The sequence below is a fragment of the Ochotona princeps genome, chromosome 16, assembly GCF_030435755.1.
Source record: "Ochotona princeps isolate mOchPri1 chromosome 16, mOchPri1.hap1, whole genome shotgun sequence".
NCBI classification, from domain to species: domain Eukaryota; kingdom Metazoa; phylum Chordata; class Mammalia; order Lagomorpha; family Ochotonidae; genus Ochotona; species Ochotona princeps.
Window position 1 is genome coordinate 30923716 of NC_080847.1, and position 18894 is coordinate 30942609.

At 51.2% G+C, this 18894-nt stretch overlaps 1 protein-coding gene across 2 annotated transcripts in view; it reads right to left on the bottom strand.

Moving 5' to 3' along the window:
• Positions 1 to 15954, bottom strand: part of GPT2 (glutamic--pyruvic transaminase 2) — a 32492-nt gene extending 16538 nt beyond the window's left edge. Inside the window, exons 1-4 of one of the 2 annotated variants that reach the window (XM_058674498.1) lie at positions 15938 to 15954; positions 15292 to 15559; positions 6269 to 6358; positions 4228 to 4336 (exon numbers count right to left, since the gene is read on the bottom strand). In XM_058674498.1, coding sequence (XP_058530481.1) covers positions 4228 to 4336; positions 6269 to 6358; positions 15292 to 15537 — 445 coding nt within the window. In that variant the 5' untranslated portion in view covers positions 15538 to 15559; positions 15938 to 15954. The other variant, XM_004583822.2, reaches the window with a different exon arrangement.
• Positions 15955 to 18894: the final 2940 nt, after the last annotated feature.

Consider the following 18894-nt stretch of genomic DNA (forward strand, 5'->3'; position numbering starts at 1 on the left):
AATAAATAAATCTTTTCACTAGAACTGGGGTTCCCATGCTTTTACCACGTCGCTATACATGCATGCTTCCACGGAATCTGATGCTGTAATGACTAAGAAAAGCCTGTCGGGGGTGAATTTCAAGGCTTCATGTCCATATTTAATATTCCAGTTGGGGAGTAGAAACCTAGCCTAGTGACCATCTTGCATCCCACAGTATAGGAATGCCTGTTTGATCCCTGGCTCTGGCTCCTGACTGCAGCTTCCTGCCAAGGCAGATCCTGAAAGGTAGCAGTGAGAAATACACAGGTAACTGAGTCTCTGCCACTTGTGGACTAAGCTCCTGGCTCCCAGCTTCTACCACAGCCCAGCTTTGGCTGCTATGGCCATTTGGGAATGAAACAGCAGATCACAGTATGTTTACCCTTAGCCCTTCACATAATTAAATAATACATGTATATTTGAAAAATAAATTTTAAAATCTCCCATGATGGTGGGGTGTGGGGTGACGTTGTAAGCCACACCTATAGCACCAGCATTGGTTATGAGCGCGGGTTCTCAATTCTAGCCCAACATCCTGCTGATGAGACTGGAAAAAAAAAAAAACAGAGGACAATGGCCCAAGTGCTTAGGCCCTGGTCACTCACGTCCGAGACCCAGATGGAGCCCTGGGTTCCTGGCTTCAGCCTGACCCAACCCTAGCTGTGGCTGCCATTTGTGCAGGGACTCAGCAGATGGAAGATCTCTCCCTCTCTCTCCCTCTTTCTCTGTCACTCTGCCTTTCAAATAAATTAACACATATTCAAGAAAATATATATATATCCCACTTAGGCTGGCCAGAGGGGTAGGGATGCTGCTAGTCAGAGGATGTAGGATGGGGCACAAGGGGTAGGGGAAGTCACTGGAATAATTTTTGTTTGTTATAATTTAATAATAATAATAATATAATAATTTAATATTATAAAATATATTAATATACTTACATATTAATATATTTAATATAATATTAAAATATAATTTTTTTGTTTGTTAAAATATATATGTATATTTTTTTAGATTTTCAATTTTTAAAATTTTACATTAAGAACTGTATACAGGGGCCAGTTTGTGGCACAATGGGTAGTTACCACCTGTGACACCAGCTGCTCTGTTTCCAATCCAGCTCCTTACTAAAGCGCCTAGGAAAGCAGCAGAGATGGCCCCAGTGCTTAGGCTCTTTTTTTTATTTTTATTTTTTATCAGAAAGGTGGATATATAGAGAGGAGAGACAGAGAGGAAGATCTTCCATCCAATGGTTCACTCCCCAAGCGGCCACAAAGGCTGGAGCTGAGTCAATCCGAAGCCAGGAGCCTGGAGTCTCTTCTGGGTCTCCCATGCAGGAACAGGGTCCCAAGGCTCTGGGCTGTCCTCGACTGCTTTCCCAGGTCACAAGCAGGGAACTGGATGGGGAGTGGGGCTGCCGGGATTAGAACCAGCAACCATATGGGATCCCAGCGCGTTCAAGGCCAGGACTTTAACCGCTACGCTATTGCGCTGGGCCCCAGTGCTTAGGCTCTTAAACCCACAAGGGAAACCCCCGAAAGCTCCTGGCTTGACTGATTGGGCCACTGCGGCCATGTGGGCAATGAACCACCAGATGGAAGATTTTTCTCTGTCTCTCCCTCACTCTCTATGTAACTTACTTTCAACCAAAAAAAAAAAAAAAAAAAAGAATTGTGTACAAACTGAAATATCTGTGTATTGATCCTCGACACCAATAAAAACCTCAATTAGGAAAAAATGAATTAATCAATAAAAGTATTTTAAATCCCACTTGGGTCAGAGTGGCCCTAGGGCACTCTGACAGGTTCTATTTTCTGTCGAATGAGCAGGAGAGAGCTCAAGTTGCCCAAAGCTTAGTAAACAGAAAGCAGCACCCCACCCCCCATGTCTTTGTTATTGGAAAAACCACACTGCCTCTGCTTCCAAGGTCAGGACTGGTAAGGGGGAGGGGCTTCGGCACACCTGTCAATCTTCCTTGAAAACACTAGAGGGTGGCGGCAGTACAAGGTACTTCCAGGCTCAAGGATAAGAGGACCAAAGAGCGCCTTCTTCCACAGGTGCTCAACTGCTCTCTATCTGTACCAACTGAGAGACTTCCATGGACACAACCTCCACACCCCAGAGGCCCAGCTCTGGCTAACAAACGCAAAAATCTGTTGATGAGGCCTAGCGTGAGGGAGCCAGGCTATGTCTTCCCCATCCCTTCCTGTAGGCATTTCCCTGCACCTCATCACCCCTCCTGCATCTGGCTTCCGGGACTTTTAGGCCCCCAGCCATGAGAGACCTTTGACCACTACAACAGGCAGAGTACACAGGAAACGAGGAGCCCGATGGCCAGGCCTCTTACCAGCCTGTGCTTTAGGTCCAGGACCACAAGACACTGACGCCAAACCTATCTAGGTTGGCAGGCAGGAAAGCAAGGGACTGCCCTTCCCCAGATGGACTTGACCTGTGAGGAGCGACTTGGGACGTCAGCCTCTGAAGATTGATGACACACCCATCATAGACCTGTTGCTGCTTTAAATAGTTGCTCCCCTTAGGGTTCAGTTCCCCTAATTTTTGGATTGTTTCACTGCTGTAAAGTCTCGCGCTATTTAGTAATGCACCCAATTTGTACCTGACAGGCTACCCCAATCCCCTGGGCTTTTACTCCCAATACCCCTGTGTTATCTGTGGATTTCTCTCTCTCTTCCTCTCCAGGTGCTTGCGGCCCTCTCTCTCCCTGGCTGGGGTCCCTTGGAAACCCCCCTCCTACCACTATGGCAGGAGACCCCCTTCTTTTCCTCAGTCTCTGCCCCTTTTCTGCCTTTGCCCCCTTCCACACGCATGAGGTCTCTCTCTACACCTAATAAAAATCTCCGGTGTGGCTCCCTGGCGTCTGGGGTCTTGAGTAAATCGTGAAAATTCCTAACATGACCAGGACAGTGCAAACTCGGAGAAGGGTTGTGTGTGTGTGTGTGTGTGTGTGTGTGTGTGTGTGTGTGTGTGTTACAGGCTACAACCCGAAACTCCAGCACATGGCTGTCAAAAGAGAAACAGCATAACAAGGTAGGGGGGAGTCAGCAAGATGACTGAAACCATGGTGTGTGTGTGTGTGTGTGTGTGTGTGTGTGTGTGTCGGGGTGGGGTGGGGGGGCCTGACCCCCCTATTGAGCAAGTCACAGCACCCCCATCTCATGTCCTGTAAGAACAAGCAGCTTCCTCGGGGCGACAGAAGTGGATTCCCTGCATAGATGCTGAGCCAAGGAAATGGAGGGAAACAGGGCAGAAAATGAGATGAGAACAAAAAGCCAGAGCAGGAAATCCATCGGAGCAGGGACGGGGGAGTGAGGGTCATTTTCACACGGAGAGGGGGCACATTCCAGGGCCGCCTTCCTGCAGAGCTCTGGCCTCCTGGCCATTCCATCAGGAGGCGGACAGCTGGGTGTGAGCTCCCAACAAAGGAGAGGAAAGGCCAGGGAACAGGAGCAGCAGCTGGCACAGTCGGCCTGAAGGAGGCCACAAGAAACAGGGCCAGAGGGCTCCCAAGTTGCTTCTCCCCAGCCATCAAAACATGGGATGTGTCCAGAGGGGCGGGGACACCGGGCACCATGGCCCCTTGGTCCCTTTGTTGCTGAGACTGACCACTGGGTCAAATCTGTTTTGAAAGCTCAAAAACTGTTGAAACTGGCTCCCAGACATAAAACCCAAATCCAGTAAAATGCAGGCACCAGCACCCAAGACCAAAAGCACTGATGAGAGGTGGAACGCTACTGGGGCCGTGCTGTGACGCAGGGGAGGGTCGGGGGCGTAAAAGCCACTGCCTTGGTGGCCAGCAGGTTGGAGTCACAGCTCCACTTCCGATCTAGCTCTCTGCTGACGTGTCTGGGAGAGCAGCAGAGAATGGGCCAAGTCCTTGGGCCCTTGCACCCACATGGGAGACCCAAAAGAAGCTCCTGGCTCCTGGCTTCGGACTGGCCCAGATGCAGCCCACTGCAGCCACCTGGAGGAGTGAATCAATGAGTCGAAGATTGCTCTCCCTCTGTAACTCTTTCAATTTATTTTTGGTAAAGAGGAATGTTATTTTTCCTTGACTCTGTGCACCAATCATTCCATACACATTCAGACAGCCACACACTCACACACATGGAAGGACCGGGGCCCAGAGCTGTGTTGGAAATACACACTCATTCCATGCTCCCGGGGACCCGCCCATTGATGCCTCACCCAGGCTGTTCCCGCCACAAGCCTGTAGGATCCTCCGGGCTCGTTTCTTAGCATCTTCTGGAAAGTTGGGACTGTCCAACAGGTTTGGATAGGTGCAGAGTGCCATCACCTGGGGGAACAAAGGTCAGGCTGGGCTCCCAGTACCCCTCCCCCAGCGCCCCACGTTGGACACGAGGGACACTGGGCAGAGGACAGTGGGCTCTCTACTAACAGCTCAGCCTTTGGGAGCTCAGGTGGGTTCTCTGCAGCATGGCAGGGGTGACTGCTGGGAGCTAGGGTGCACCGTGACCTGCACTTGGAGGTCCAGAAGGGGCTCTGGAGAAAACAAGTGAGGCTTGTTGTCCAGCCCCAGGCTCTGACTGGTCCATGAAGGACAGTGAGCTCCCACATACCAGGCCATAAAAACCAGGGGTCTTCTGAGAAGGAGGCCAGAGCTAGGCAGGCAGGTGAAGCCCAACTGACAGGGATAAGGCTGTAAAGAAAGGTCCCCTCCCAACTCACAGCCTCAGCATCCTCACACCCTGGGTTCCTCCTTCGTCATCTGTAAACCAAGCCAGCTTTCTCAACTCCATTACAGAGAGAGTCTTCCTAACCTCACAAATTAAAAGGATTAAACTAGGAAAGGTGTGTAAAGGTGCTGGTTAACCTCAGCTCACCAGGCAAGCCTAAGCTGGCAGCTCAGCACCTGAGCCAGGTGCATTGGGAAAGCGGGGTTGACAATGAGGGCTCATGCCTCTGCTACCAGCCAGGTGCTTCAGCCCATGCCTGGGTTCTTGGACTGGGCATGATACGGGCCCTGACCTAGCTTGTCCCCCTCCCCACAAGGTGTACTAATAAAGACCAGAGAAGTGCATGAAGGCTACCAGAGGAACTGGACCTGCCATCGTCAGATGCAGAGACAGGATCCGGGGACTTGCCTGTTAGCCAGCAAAGGCTGAGGCCTACGCATGACCCAAGACCCCCTCCTTCCAAGTGTGTGCTTCTAGCACAGCCAGGGCCTCTGATGTCCTCCTGCTCCACCTCCTTGGAAACAGTCATTCTGATCCATTTCTACACTCACAGGCAGCTGGCATGCTCTGAGGGTCAACAGTAGTGGCCACAGGAGCGGATGATACAGTGGCCCCCATTACCCACAGGGGCTTCAAGTTGAGACCCCCCAGCTCCCCACTACCCCAGGGCACAGGGCAGGGTCATACTTCCTTTGTACCACCCCCAGAGTCAGAGACTTGGGCAAAGAAAATCAAAACAGGTGCCTAGCATTCAACGTCATTGCATCCCAATGGGTGCCTAGCATTCAACGTCATTGCCCATCCCAAAGGGTGAACCTTAACCACACAGAACGAGCTTCCACACTGCAGGGGTGCCTGCCTTTGTTCAGCTTGCCTCATTTCATTCTCTCACCCTGCTTTTCCCTCTCAGGCCCACCAATCCCAGTTCTGATGCAGCATCCTTGAGGTTGTTGTTAAACTAAGACACTGAAACCATGCCTCCACCTGAAGGATGAGCAGTGAGCTGAATGAACCACACTGGGAGCAGCCCGACAAGCAGCAGCTGACGTGGCAGCAGAGCCCCAGACTCTCCTCTGGATAAGGGGAAGGCTACCATACTCATCATCTCAAGGTGACCCCAGAAGCCCTTTAAGGCACATTCTGGTGAGCTCCACATGCCCAAGGCTGCTTGCTTAGTAAAGGACACAGCCAACACCCAAATTCAGGGTGTCTCATTTGGAAGCTCCAGCTCAACCCACCAAATCACCTCGTCTTCTTCCTCTCTCCTACCCAGCTGTCCACCCCACTGCTGTTCTTGCCCACTGAGCATCTACTACTCAATATTCAGGGTCATGCACCTTCCTGGAAGCTTCCTATCCCAAAGTAATCCCAAAACGAGTGTGGGATTCTGAATAACCTTAGAAGGAGAGAAGGTTAAGTTGGAGCACCGGCAAACATTAATAAGAAGAGCTGCAAGTCAACAGCACATCCCTGTGGGATTCTGGTGCCTGCTGGGTCCTGAGGGGGTTGGACAGACAAACAGGTAGACTCACCTGTCGGAGGAAGGTGATTGGCTGCTGGCCCATGGCCTGGGCATCCCCAATGTTGGCTCGGATGACCTCAGTGAAGGGTTTTTTGATACCCTGAGTGGAGAGAAAGCAACAGGTGGTTCTTTAGACATTCATACACTGGATTCCGGAGGCCAAGCCATGCACCCGGAGGATATTAATAAGCAGCCCTATTTTGAGCCTTACCGAGTTTTAGACATGACATGCCTGGTCCCATTTAACCTTCACAACCACCCCAACAAGGTAGAACTAGTATTGATTTAATTACACAGACATCCAAGGGCATGTCAACGATCAGGGCAAGTACCAGGATGAACCCAGGAAGCCAGACTCCAAGATCTCTTTCCTTAATCACTATGTTCCACTGCCAGAGAGCTCCCACTTTTCAGAAAGGCTGGAAAGCTTTCCTGGGCAATCAGAGCAGTTTGAGGTGCCTGCAGGCCCCCAGAGGGAGTCTTCGGGTGGGAGACAAACAGTATCTGCACAGAAGATGCCAAACATTAGGGAGAGGGAACCCCAAGCACGGCCAGGGGCACTGAGGACCCCTTCACTTCCAGAAGACACTGATCAGCAGGGAATTCTTAGGGTTATTTCCGTACAACCCCGGCTTTGCACAATGATGAATGGGAACTGATTGTCCTATTACAAAAAGAAAACTCTAGCGACCAAGAGATGGGTTGAAGAGCAAAAGGGAGGCCACTCATGAGAAATGAGCTTAACCCAGAAAGGAGAGCAGAGAGACTCAAGAGATCCCTGTGACATTGCTGAGGGGGAGACAGGGACACCCTAGCTACAGCAAAGATGAAAATGCACAGAACTGTGAGGACCTGTAAACACAGGATTCCATCCAGCTGCCTGATAAACGCACAACCAGCCCTGGAAGACTTGGAACCAACAACAGGTTCAAAGACCTCCTAGGGTGGCTGACAGGATAATCTGAAATAAACCGCGTGAAGGCACTTGGCAGAGTACAAATATCACCCTCTCACAAAGCCAGCCCAAGGGTCACGGCAGAGGAAGCGGGGGTAGGGCACGGAGGTGGCAGTGCCAGGAGGCAACCTGAGCAGGACGGCGGCCTGGCCACCTCCCACCTCCAGCTGCCCTTTGCCTGAAGGCACCCCAAACACAAACGTTAGAGATGCACGTCTATGGTTTCGACACTTATTTTTTTCCCCCTCCATTTCATGCCATGCACAAATTAAAAACAAGTTCAGAACACTTTGTTTTCTTTGTCATCAGTGGGCTTGGAAAATGAAGTAAGTTTTTCTAACTCTTTTTTTTTTATCACCCTTGAGTCCTAAGTCATAAGGCACGGAGATGCAGCGGCAAGGTGCTTCTAAGAGCTCTGTGTGGCAGGGAGGAACACTTAACCCCTTGTGTCTCTTCTCTCTCTTTCTCTTTCTCTCTCCAAAGGTCATTTATTTTTATTGGAAAGGCAGACCTACGGAGAGGAGAAACAAAGATCCCCCATCCACTGGACCACTCCCCAAATGCCCTCAGTGACCAGAGCTAAGCTGATACGAAACCAGGAGCCAGGAGTTTCTTCTAGGTATCCTAGGCTAGTGCAGGGTTCCAAGGATTTGGGGCCATCCTCCACTGCCCTCCCAGGCCAAAGGTAGGGAGCTGGATGGGAAGTGGTGTAGCTAGGACATGAACTGGCATCCTTATGGGATCCTGGCACTTGGAGGTGGAAGATCAGCCACCTGAGTCATTGCACTGGACTTTCCACTGAGCTGGGCAAACTATGCCCAGGGCTTCAGAAGTAGCAGGTGTGTGTGGAGGACAGGTAAGTAGCAGCGCCCATCCACTGCCCCCGAGCAAGGCTGAGAGCAGACAGCCCAGGGAGACTCAGGCTGTGGGGCTGTAGCCTCTTCTGGCTGGCAGCACAGGCAGGAGCCAAGAAGGCTGTGGGTGGGGTAGAAACCCAAGCCACTCTACAAAAAGGCAGGTTCAGCCCACCCCGTAACCTCCTCCCCGCCTGGCAGTAGCCTAGCTCCTGGTGTGAGACACTCAGCCAGCTTAACTGAACCGCCTCAGCCCCCAGGTCTGATTAACTGACCATGTCTGTGGTACAGGCACAGCTTATTCTTCAGTGGAGAATAAATCTGTCACAGGTGGGAGGGCCAGGCCAGCAACCAACACACAGCTGCGGGCCCCAGGCCAGCCCAACACAGGGAGAGAATAATGTCTAGATTGGAGCCCTAAAGTTCCTTTCCTATGCCCTCGCCTGGCATTACCCAACCAATTCAGAGCCTGCTGACATGGAACCTGGAAACACTGCAAATCTCCCTTCCTGGGTCTAGGTGCCTGAGGACATTGGACACTTTGCTTTGATGGATGAACTAGGGGACAGGAAACTGGCTCCTCTGAATGGGCAAGGGCCCCAGCATGTCCAGCCAAGAGCCACCACACAGAAGAGACTGTTCTGTGCAGATTCTTGTGTCTGGCCACTCAAAGTCTACAGGGATTGGGAAAGACCAAGGAGCCTTAGGCAGACTCTTGCACACAGTGACTCGTCCAGGCCTGGTTGGTCCACCCAATGGTGACATCGCCCAGCCCAGCCAAAGGGCCAGGTCACAGGGACTAACAGGCACGTAGCCCACGCATGTGAGAGCTACTCTGCGTGCAGCACTGAGGACACTCCCACCCAGGGGGGACTCACTTCCCACCACTTTGGTTCAGGCAGGTATCACGGGAGAAGACCCTAGGCTTTGGGGATGGCATATTTCAAAGAGTATTACCAGAGAAAAGAAAAAATGGCTGTGTCATTGTCTTTCCCAACCCACAGCACCAGCGTCATGGTGCCAATGGATGATTCTATCAGGTCCAAGGAAAGGACAGCGAAGGAAAATAATAAAAGAAAAGGCAACCTACAGGACAGGAGTATCTGTAAACTGTTACCTGATAAGGAGTTACCATCCAAAATATACAAAGAATTCCAACTCAACACCAAAATAAGTAAAGACATGAATAATAAAAACCTGATTCTAAAATGAGCAAAGGACCTGAATAGTAAATAGATACACAAAAAGTAGATTCAAAATTACTAATCAAATGCAAATCTAAACCACAGTGAAATATGCTTTAACCTGGATTAGGACACCTACTAATCCAAAAGTTTTTTTTTTTTTTAATCTATTCATTTTTATTGGAAAGGCACATATACAGAGCGAAGGACAGACAGAGAGGAAGATCTTCCATCTGCTGGTTCACTCCTCAAGTGGCTGCCAACAGCTGAAGTTGAACTAATCAGAAGCCAGGAGCCTCTTCTGGGTCTCCCGTTTGGGTGCACGGTCCCAAGGCTTTGGACCATCCTCTAATGCTTTTCCAGGCCACAATCAGGGACCTGGATGGGAAGCAAAGTAGCAGGGACATGCAACAGCACCTATACAGGACCCTGTTGCATTCAGGGTAAGGATTTAGCCACCAAGCCATTGTGCCAGGCCCCAAAAGTTAAAAGATAATTATTGGTGAGGGTATCCAGTAAGACTGGTGAAACTGCAAATTAGAACATTCATTATGGAAAACAATATGGAGGTTTTTTGAACAAGTTAAAAGAACTAACTCATGACTCAATGCAACTTGCAAGTACACATCCAAAGGAAATTAAATCAGTAACTTAAAATACCTGCACTCCATGTTCACTGCAGCACTGACGGTAGCTTTCCAACCTCACCTTCATCCCATATGCTTCAAGGCCCAGCTGCTCCACTCCTGATCCAGCTCCCTTCCTATGGCATGAGAATGCAGCAAAGGATGGCTCAGGTCCTTGGGCCCCTGCACCCATGTGGGAGACCTGGAGGAGGCTCAAGGTTCCTGGCCCCAGGCTTCAGGTTGGCTGAGCTCTGGCCATTGTGGCCATTTGGGAAGCTAACCAGCAGATGGAACATGTCTCCTTCCTCTCTGTAAATCTGCTTCTCAGATAAAATAAGTAAATCTTAAAAAAAAAATCAACAGAAGTTAAGAAATACAATGTGGATGTCACACACAGTGGAACATCACTTTGCCACAAAAAGGGCTACTTCATACAACATGTGGAGGATATTCTGCTAAGAGAATTAAGTCAGATACCGAAAGACAAATACTATCTGATGCCATATATAGAAAGAGGGACTAGAAAAAGTCTGAAGTCACAGAAGGGCAGAAACAGGGGTTACCAGGAGCTGGGAGATGGAGTAAACAGGGCAAGTCTGGCCAAAGCTTCCGTCGTAAGTGGTGGGGATCAAATGGTGACTTACTTAGTAACACCTTCTCACTCATTTGAAATATGCTAAGGGTGTAATTCTTAACTCCCTTACCCTTGTGTACACACACACACACACACACACACACACACAAAAGCAGGCAACTGCACGTGGTGATGGATCTATAGATTAAGCCGTCATCTGTTTACAACATCAGTCAAATTATCAAGTTGTATACCTTGACTATGTATACTTTTTCTTTCTTTCTTTCAACCACACCTCCATAAAGCTGGGAGTAAAATAAAACAGGCCCAATAGAGTTTCCTTGTGCAGCAGATGGCTCTCACCATTTCATGTAACATCTAGGTGGGGACCAGGTACGATGGTTACTCCCCAGAGAGCCTCCCTCTTGTTTAATGTCTCTCGATCATGCATGCCCAGGGACAGGAGCACGCAGTACGTATGAAGATGTCACTCTACAGAGTCCAGGCTAGTGAAGAACAGGAAGCAGGCAAGGGAAGGGTTTGGGTAGGGGTGGGAGAGAAGGGCCAGGCCCCAGAAACCTCGTATTAGAAGAAAAGCTCTGGACCTCCCGAGCCCAAAAAAGGGAGATGGTGGGCAATGTGGCATGCGGGTGGTCATACACAGAGCTCCAGAGAGAGATGGACCCTGGCTGAACTCCAGCATTCCTAAAAACAGGGACATGCAAACACAGCACCAGACCTGCCCAAGGTGGGAAGAAACCATAGCATTGACTGGGCAGTGAGGCAAGGGCTCCCACTGAAGGAATGCAGAGCACGGACCTTGAACTCTGGGGGGAGGCGGGACATCATGAGAGTTACGCGCTGAAGCTGGGCGGACACAAAGAACTCCAAACAGGGTTATCCACAAGAGCAAGACTGAGTCCTGGCAGGGAGAAGCCAGCCCACAGAGTATGCCCCACACTCAAGAAGAAGGCAGGGGAACAAGGACCCTCAGCACTGCCTGTCCCCAAGCAACTCTTGGTACTTTCCTAATTGGTTCTTTGCCGTTCAAAATGTTCTCGCTGATGTCTCCCCAACTCATCTTAGGAGAAACACATTGGCCTCATCTTGAAGAGCAAACCAAGGGCAACAGCCTGAGGCCCGGGGCACACAAGGGCAGAGGGTGCAGATCCACTGATTTGGGCAGGTAAAGGGCTTATCTTACTGGATGCCTTCAGAAATTGTTCTCAGGTATGTGTAGGGCTGGGTGTTTAAGCCTAGCAATTAAAATGCCTACACCAGAATGCCTGGCTTTGGTTCCTGGTTCTGGCTCTTGATTCCAACTTTTTGCTACTGTGGGACCCAGGACGCAGCAGTAACAACTCAAATAATTAGATTCCTGCCCCCTTTGTAGGAGACCTGGATTAATCTCCCAGCTGCCACCTTCAGCCCCAACCCCAAACGGCACTATCACTCTACACCCTGCTCTGCCCTGGGACTGACAGCCAACTTACCTCCCAATCTACAAACCGGCAACATCTGGGAAGGGAACCAGTGGGTGAGAGCCCATTTTTTTTCTGTCTCAGAAAAAAAAAAAGTAGCACCCAACTCTATAGAAGCCGAGTGAGGTTTCAACAACACCCGAGCTTGGCACCTCTGGGGTCACCAATCTTAGCTCTTTGCTAACTACAGTCAAGTGCTCCAGTCAAGTGGATGTCACACACGCTGACGTCACCACAGACAGCTTTTTGAATGCTTTACCTTGACTGTGTGTACTTTTTTTTTTTTTACGTTTATCTGAAGGTAGAATTGGGGACATGGGTGGGCAAGGATGGGAAAAGAGAGTCAGGAGATGAGAGAGAAGGAAGGGAGGTGCATTGGAGCGGAGGGGATGGGAGAGAAATCTTCCTTGGGCTGATTCACTACCAGATGGCTGCAACAGCCAGGGCTGGGTCAGGCTGAAGTCAGAAGCTTCATCCGGGTCTCCCTCAGGAGTGGCAGGGGCCCAAGTACTCCATCCACCACTGCTTTTCCCAGGCCATTAGCAGGGAGCTGAATTGAAAGTAGAACATCTGGGACACGAACCAGCTGGGATGCTGGTGTCACAGGGCGTGGTTTAACCTGCTGTGCCACAATTAACCATGAGCACTTTTGTAAGCCGAAGAAGTGAAGCCATTCCTGCGTCTACCTGTGCCAACCCCCAAACCCCTGTGCCTCATTAAAGGGAAGTTAGAGAAGGCTGAGGAAGAACTGTCAGATCTTTTCAATTCAATACGCCTTTTAATTATAGCTTAGTGCTTAAGTGCAGCTCCCAATGAGAAGCTAAAGCAGGTTTTCTGCCTCACAGCTGCTGGAGAAACAGGGCCGCCCTGAGAGTGCACAGGCGGGCCTGGAGGAGAATGGCCCCTTTCACGATCCTCAGTCACTCCCCCTCCTCCTCCAGGCTCAGGCAGTCCTGTCTGAGAAGCAAAAAGGACAAGAACTCAGTCACGCTAGCCACCCCAAAGTCCACCGCTACAGCCGTATGTCAAGCCAAACAGCCTGTAGTTTGCACAACGCCTGGTAAAACGGTTCTTCAAGGCAGCAGAAAGACCCTAGTACTACCATAAGGGCTATTTTGAGGCCCTCAAGACAAAGAGATACAAAACTCAGAGCAGGGGGAACCCTGGATCAGCCAGACCACTTCTCCCCTTTTACAAACAATGGAATCTGAAAGGCCAGGAGATAATATGGGATTCACCTAAAGTCTACACATCCCTGTCTAACCAAAGCAAACCTCTTGTAACATCAATCCCATGTTAGTCACCAAAGTTCAAAACAGAGGTAGATACACCAAAGACATGCAAAGCCAAGGCAAGCCAATAAATGCATAAATTCCAAGATATGCCTGGGAAGACACAGCCGTCTCAGAGGCGCCATTGTTTGAGCTAGCCAAGTGAAGAGCAATTTTCTCCAAACAGTGAAATGTCTAAGTGAGGCGATGCTGGCTGGGCCACGGTTGGAGCGCCAGCACTTGAATGGCTACATAACTGAGACTCAATTCAGTGAGAAAAGAATGGGCCTGAGCGGAAGCACCCAAGAATGTCGGTGCACAGAAAGAACTTTCTCAACAAGTGCAGGGTTACGAAGGAGTATCAGGGAATGTTTGGTCCAATGATCAAATATGACCACCTGCAATTGAGCCACATCTCTGCTGGAAACCCTCCTGGCTCCTACTTCCCTTCAAAACACAGCATCAAATCCTGGGTCCAGCACCTAAACACCACCTACTAAGCACCACCAACTCCTTTCCCCAAACACCCAGAACTTGCAAAGCTCCTGCCTTTGCTCATAGCATCGTTTCCATTTGGAACACTCTCATGCTTGCTCTGCCTGCTAAAATGTCCCACCAACCCTTAATGAACTGGGGGAGGCAGGCTTAAGTCCAACCAGGCAGCAGTATGGCAATCAGCTCCCTGGAAGCAAAGGAAGCGCCCCACTGCGCTCATCTTTCAAGGCACCAACAGACGCTGCTTGTTAGCGAACGGTGGAGATCCTTCGAATCAGTTGTAATATGATAAACCCAAATACTGGCATCCCAACTTTGTGTTAGCTGACAGATCACCGCCTCAAGGGGAGGCCAGCTGCTACCTGCCACATACCAGCAAGGGGCACTGCAGGGAAGACCCATGTTCCCTGCCCAGTGCCCACTTCCCCAGGGCGCAGAGGCACAGAAGCCGAGTTGGTACTCTTCATCCCAGGCTTTAAACTTAGCCCGTAGTCGGCAGAGGACACTGGACTCTGAGTTGTCCAGCTCACTGTCTTGAGTCAGCAGAACTAGATGTCCCCATGACGTCTTAGCAAGCCAGGAGCTCATCCAATGTCCCAAGTCCCCATGCGAACGGGCACTAAGGGTCATGGTCCCTTCTAGGCTACCTCCCAGTATTCAAGGGACACTATGTGACCACCTCACCCCTGGGACACTGGGTTGGGATGTGGTGCCTCTGAGAAAAAGATCCAGGAGTCCTCCCCCCATACCAGGCATTCTGGGTCAGCCCTATATTGAGTAAGCATCTGAGCGACTGTTTCATGGTCAGTCGCCACCACCTCAATTCTTAGGAGTGTTTCCTTTCCTAGATAACGTTTTTGGGTTTTGTTTGGACTCTGCCTCTGTAACTCCATCCAAGGGAGAATCCCACATACTACAAGGCTACCTTTTACACCCAGCCCTGCCTGGTCCTGCGGTCACTTTACAGGCAGTTGTGAACAGAAGCCAAGATCCCAGACAAATTCCAAGTTGAACAGTGTCCTGGGGGGGGGGGGGGGGGAAGTCACCTTATCAAATCCCCAAGAACACCCCGCCCTCCAACTTCCCACCAGCAGTCACTGTCCTCAGGCAAAGAGGCTGCAGCTAGCCAAGGTTCCTGGGGCGGGGATGGGGGGCAGGGGTGTCCCGCCTCACGCCCCCACTCTCCTCGGGAACAAACTCTGCTCAGAGCCTGCCTGCCTCCCTCCCACCACTGCGCCTGGCAGGCTCGTTCCAGCCCTCCTTAGGCTGGCTTTCTTCAAAGAATGTGTTGCCCTCATTCCCGGTGGATCCTGCTTCCACACTGCTTAGGACACGTAACCAACATGTGCAGCTCCTGGCAGTACGGGCCGTTCCATTATTGAATTCAGCTCAACAAGTGAACCGTGTTGGAAGGCCTTACTGTGTGCCAGGTGCCCGGCATTCGTGGGTGAAGGTGGGGAATGTTGAATGCGGGTGCCGGCCTTGGGGTGGGAGGGGTGCGAGCGCCAGGGGGTCGTCGCCGCGCTTCCCTGGGCGCCCCCCTATCTAGCTCTCGGGCCATCCGCCCCCACGGACCCCAGCGCCAGTGCTCACCCGCTGCAGCTCCAGCTCGATCTCGCCCGCCTTGAGCACGATGGGGCCCCGCACCGCGTACTCCACCGCCTTCACTTGCGGGTTCATGGACTCTAGGGTGAGGATGCGCTCGCGCCGGCTGCGCTCGGGCCGCACCTTGAGCACCGCCGAGGCCTCAGCGGCCGCGCTGCTTTGACTCCGCCGCCCCCAGGAGCCCGGGGTCCGGGGGCAGCAGCCCCGCCGGACCAGCGCTGCAGCTCGCTGCATCGCGCGCCTGCCGAGAGAAATCCTGGCACAAACAGAAAAGACAGCACGTCCTGCACAGCCCGAGGCAGGCGCCTTTATGCCAATCCCGGCCCAGCCCAGGGCTCTCTCAGCGAGAGGTGCCAGCCCAGCTTTGGGGTTCGGTACTCATCTCTCCACCAGCACCCTCCACCGCGACACGGCAGCACCAAAGGCAGCTGCACCGCTGGGTTAGCAAAGGCTGCGTCCAATAGGTGCATGCAACGTGCCTGTGGCCGCCTGGCAGCCCCTCACAACCAGGGGCTAGAGCTCGCGCCTGCAGCTTCTGCTCCGCTCTGGAGTCCGCAGCCGCATCCCTGCGCTCTGCGCCCGCACCGTCTGGCCCCTGCGCCCGCACACCCACCGCCACCGAGTCCGCCTCGACCTGCGCGCTGGCTCCTGGGCTTTGTAGTTTTTGCTGTCATTTTTGGAGCCGCTGTTGCGAGTCGGTTGAACTACAAATCCCACAATGCTCCGCGGGGGCTGGGCAGGAGGCGGGAGCGGTCGTTGGCTTCTGTCAGGAGCTGGGCGGGCTCTTTGTCCTCTGCCTGGGGGACGGGCTGGGGCGGGGACGGGGGTGGTGGTGGAGGCCCAGGTGGAGGCCGGACAGGGGTGGTGGTCTGTTCGACTTTTGAGAATTCAGGGCTGGTTTACAGCTTCGCTCTGGAGGCATTTCCGGCCCCAGCAGCCAACATCTGCAAGGACACGAGCTGTGGGATGGTGCAGTCTTCTCTCTGAGTTTCATCATCCAGGGCCCCACGCTGCTCCCGGCCCTCAGTGGAGGTTGGTAGGAAGTGGAGGTTAGGAGTCTAGCTTTGATTGTGCCAGTCTGGCCCCTTGTGAACGTAGTTGCCTTCATAGCACAGGGGGAACTGCCCACAGTCTCTTAGGGTGCTGGGAGCGTTAAGGGACCAGGTGGGCAGGCACTGCTGGACCTCTGCCACCTCCATCGCGTCCACTTTTTTTTTTAAGTATTGTTGTGCAGTCAGGATACTCTACACTCCCTTCTCCATGAATGTGTAAGGCCCTGAAGAGCAAGCGCAGTATTTTTCTTCTTCACAAATCCACAGCGCCTTGGAGGCACTCAGTAAATATTTGTTAAGGAAGGAAGGCAATTATTATTTGGCCAAAGTGTATCCCGACAAAACCTTTTCTGACTCACTCAGAGCCAGTGCAGGGCAAGGCTTGGTATGGCACAGGCAGTGAGAAGAGTGGCCACAAGCAGAGGCTTTGATGTAAGTGGGACACCACCAATTGGGATGGGGAGCATTCTCTCCTCCTGGTCTCGGCTTCTCCATCTGCAAAAACTCCCTCAGATCCCTTCCTGTCTTGGGAATTCTGGAAGTCTAGGTATTTTTGGGCCCAAAAAAACAGTCCGGAGTTCCCACATCACGACAAAAACCATGTACACATTTGTGCAAGGCAGGAGCAGGAGCCCCGGGTTTTAATACGGTTGCATCCAGCCACTGTTTACCCAAAGCCTGTGTAAACCTAGTTTCCTCGTGTAAAATGGAGCTAGGCACACCTGCTTCAGGCACTACACAGAAAGCTCAGGGTGGTAACTGTGTACAAACCAAAGCTTAGAACCGAAGGCTGTGGTTTACTCCCGGTTATTCTTGTCAAGAGAATGCCATACGTGATGATTAACCAGGTTGCAAGGAAAGGGGCAAAAGGAGACAAGACTGGGGCAGCCAGCAGAACCAGAGATAACTCTGATTGCTTCTGTGTTAGCAAACCAGTCTACTGAGGGCCCTGGAAAGTTATTTGAGTTTCTAGTCTGTTGATTCCACCTTCAGCACCTGTATCTACACCAGCTCCTTCTCAGCCTCCATCTCTATAGCCAGGTATTTATAATGAACCCCTCTAAGGATTCCACTTCCTCCTGTATCGTGCTGTTACCTACCCTGCCCAACGAGGGAGAAAAACACCTTTTGACCTCTGGAACGTGCTTAATGCTTAACGTTGACTCATATGTTTTGTAACTAAAGTCCCTTTTAGTCCACCATTGGTGCTTTCTGTTTCTCCACCCCTGATCAGGGAACTGAGAGGGAAAACCTCAGAAGGTGAACACAAATCCTATTACATCACTGAAAAAAACAACACCCAGGACACAGCCCATTTATAAGGATTCCTGCTTCATCATTGCCAAATACAAGACCTTAGCACTTCCCTAATATGTTCTCTGCCAATCTGGTCCTGTGAGATCACAGGAGGAGGAGGAGGAAGCACCCCTGCTTTCTTATATACCATGTTTTGCAGTCAGCAAAGCACTTCTGTACCCAGAAGAGCAGGCAATATATGCCCGCTTTACAAATGAGGCCCAGGTTAAGTCAGCTGTTCAGGAAGTTTGAACTGCCCATGACAATGCACCGAGCCTCTCGGACGTTTTCAGATCGTAGCTGTGATGATGATTGCATCCTAGGTTGAACTTCGCTTTTATTTTGCTCTCTTAGATGAGGTTCAAGCACAAGCAGTCTCCTTGCTATTAAAGGTAGAACATAGTTGATATGATCATGAATATTCTTCCTGTGAGCTGGATGAGAGCTTCAAATACACACCAAGCAGTTGGGAGAATCATATGTTTGCAAGACATGGCACCAATCTTAATCCCTTAACTTGAGACGTTTTCCTTGAGCCCCAACCATATGCCAGGCATTGGCTAAGTTCTGAGACAAACAGACCATTCCTGTCTGCACAGGACATACAGTTTCTTAGCAAAGGCAGACATCCACCAGACAATCAATCATGGTTACAAAGCAGTGACTGCTGGAATCGAACAGGATGGTGTTTTATGAGAGCTCAGAGGCCTGAGTGAAGGTTTCCCAGATAATGTGGCTGTTCCTTGCCCTAAGGTTGATAAAGGTTGATTAAGAGTACTAGTGGGGTGGTAGGCACAGAGAGGTGCTTTGCCTAAGATCACAGTCACGCTTAACTGGTGAGGCTTACATTCAGTGACCGGGCAAGGCAGGGCATACAAATCCAGTTGGCTGGTCAGCTCTGGGACTGGCCACCAGATTGGCTTTGGCAGACTTGCTTTACAATTTTTCTTTCTCTGCCCATTCTGCTTTTTCTCATTTCCTCTTGCAGGAGTTGATCCCTAATACCCATCTTGCAACTCATATCTGCTGTTGGGGTCACTAGTGAGGACTTCTCTCAGGCCAGGGACCACAGAGGGACTCCAGGAAGACCAAGGTGACTGGAGAGCAAATGGTGAGGGTAGAATATAAGGGATAAGTGCTGTCAGGACAAGCAGACCACATCCAAAATAGGAGAATTGTGTTCTCTAAGGGTAAGGCTGAAAACATAAGGGATGGGGCCTGGCGGCGTGGCCTAGCGGCTAAA